At 42.5% G+C, this 2,402-nt stretch overlaps 1 gene segment (V, D, J or C); it reads right to left on the bottom strand.

Moving 5' to 3' along the window:
• Positions 1-316: 316 nt before the first annotated feature.
• LOC127187161 (T cell receptor alpha variable 9-2-like) lies at positions 317-809 on the bottom strand. The segment is given in 2 exon segments: positions 317-651; positions 764-809. Coding segments are annotated over 2 exon segments (381 nt in total).
• Between the last annotated feature and the right edge of the window lie 1,593 nt (positions 810-2,402).

Below are 2,402 nucleotides of genomic sequence, written 5' to 3'. Positions count from 1 at the left end.
AACTTGAGCCAGAGTTGACCTCAAGCAATATGAAGATAATGGCTTATATATGGAGATGAAGACAACTGGCCACTTCACTGTATCCATGGCTTTCCTGTGAAAACAGTGTGACCCTCCTGAGGAACCACTGAAATCCTAGGGCTTCATTTTCCCCTATAAAAATCCAGCTGAGGCAATATCTCCTTCTTGCTCCTCTCTGGCCATTTGTATGATTTTAATTAACCAGATAAAATTTGGGGGAACAGCACAGAGTGTGTGAAAAAAATGGAGTGATCCAAAAAGCAGATAATCAGACACCAGGCTTTTTTTTTTCTTCTCAGAGTTTGTGCTCAGCTCCCCCTGCAGTGTCTGCCACTGTGTCTCTCACAACACAGTAGTACACAGCCGAGTCTGACTCTTGCACCGAGGCTTTCTGCAGGTGGAAGGAGGTGGCTTCTTTGTCATATGTGGCTTCAAATCCTCTGCTGCTTCCCTTGTTGTTGGCTGTTGTGACTTGCAAAAGGAGCTGGGGACCTTCTCCAGGATATTGGACATACCAGGAAAGAGCTGGATATCCTGAGCTTGAATAAGTGCAGTTTATAAATAGGAAGTCGCCTTCTGAGAGGGTCACTTGACCTTGTCTCTGGGTCACTGAGTCCCCATGGGTCCTGCCTGGAGGAAGGACCAGACATATGTGTCACATTAAGGACAACGCTTATAATACCTTAAATCTTTTTCTGACAACATAGAAGAAAGAGCACAATTTGTAAGTCCCTTTACTTACCAAGCATGAACAGCATCACAGTCATGAAATGTGGAGAAATGTTCATCTTCACTGTCACCCAAGTAATGTTCTTGATACTTCACATGAAGAAATGATGAAATGACATCAAATGATGAACCTCCAAAGCTTATAGTTCTCACAGACACTGATCTTGTCTTAGGAAACTCCACCCTCTGGTGGGCAGAGATTAAACTAGAGTCTCTTGAACTTCCCAAGGTCAGAAATGCACTCTCACCCTCAACATCAATTGTAAGGCAAATGTAAGGCTTTACTTGGTCTTTACCAATATAAAGAACATAAAGAACACCATTAACACAGTCAGTGTTGTCCGTCTTAGGATTCTGCCTGGAATTAAATAGAGTACATTTTCTAGTAGAGCAACTGATGGTCTATTTCTTTTAGTCTTTACCATAGGATAAAAGGAATGGCAAAAAGTAGGATTTACTAACTTATTTTCACTGATTCAAATTTGTATTAAGATGCTATCCAGGCCTGGTGGCATGGCTCAGGACTGGAGAGAACTTCGTGCTCTTTCAGAGAACTGAGGTATGATTTCCAGAACACGCATAATGCCAGAACTATCTATAACTTCAATTCCAAGAGGAACTGACTTTCCCTTCTGACCTCCATTGGCACCAGGCACACATATGGTACATAAACACAAAGGCAGGCAAATTTTCATGCACATAAAATAGAATATATTTTAATTCCATAAAAATATGATCAAGTTAAATTATTATGAATTGGCCCTAAGACTATATAACCATTGCAGTCTGCTTTATTTATGTTCCAATGTCTGGGCCCGCCAATCAACTGAGACCTATGGACCCCTAGGTAGAGAATGGGGGAAAAGAGACGCAAAGAACAGACAGCAAGTCAAAAAGCTGTGATCAAGATGGCAAAATTTTATTTTCTCAGGCTGCTTATAAGCACAAGGCAGGATGTTGGGTGGGGGCAGAAGGGGAACTAGGGTGAGAGCGAGTTCAGCCCTGTGCTGCTGCATATCGTACAATGTTCCCCTCATGGTCAGATGGCACTGCACTTGCAGTTTCCTAGAAGTGTGGGACAACAAGACCGGGTGCTAACTTAAGCGAAAGAGATATATATCTGGTTATTGAGAAACCTAAAGACAGGAGGACTCCTGGAGAGTTTTCCGAGAAGTCACTGAAAGGGAGGGGGCAGGAGAGATTTGGTCAAGCAGAACACAGGAGGTCCAAATGGCCATATTTGCTGAAAGTGCCCCCATCAGTTTGGAATAAAAATCCACAACAGGATCTGAGACTCAGGATCAACAGCTGCATAGTCAGGAACAACACAGCATAACACTGTGACCTGGATGGGACATTAATAAGTATACAGCAACATTTTTCTGCAGTGTTTAAAAGGGTATCTTGGGCTGCAAGGGTAGGTATTAACATTGTCTTCTCTATGGCATGTGTGGGAAAAAGATTCTCTGTTTCTGCAGTCCTTGGATGTAATGTCTATCCTACCTCTCTTTATAATTTAAGCATCTAACAATTTACTGTGAACATGGCAAAGCAGGTGCTGAGATCTCATCTTAATGTATGGTTGCTGGTTTCCTGGAGCCAGGGATGTACGTCTTGACTAGATACTATCACACCTGACCTTTGTCCTGCAT

The sequence above is a fragment of the Acomys russatus genome, chromosome 3 (assembly GCF_903995435.1).
Source record: "Acomys russatus chromosome 3, mAcoRus1.1, whole genome shotgun sequence".
Classification (NCBI taxonomy): domain Eukaryota; kingdom Metazoa; phylum Chordata; class Mammalia; order Rodentia; family Muridae; genus Acomys; species Acomys russatus.
This window is presented reverse-complemented; position numbering and strand designations above follow the sequence as displayed.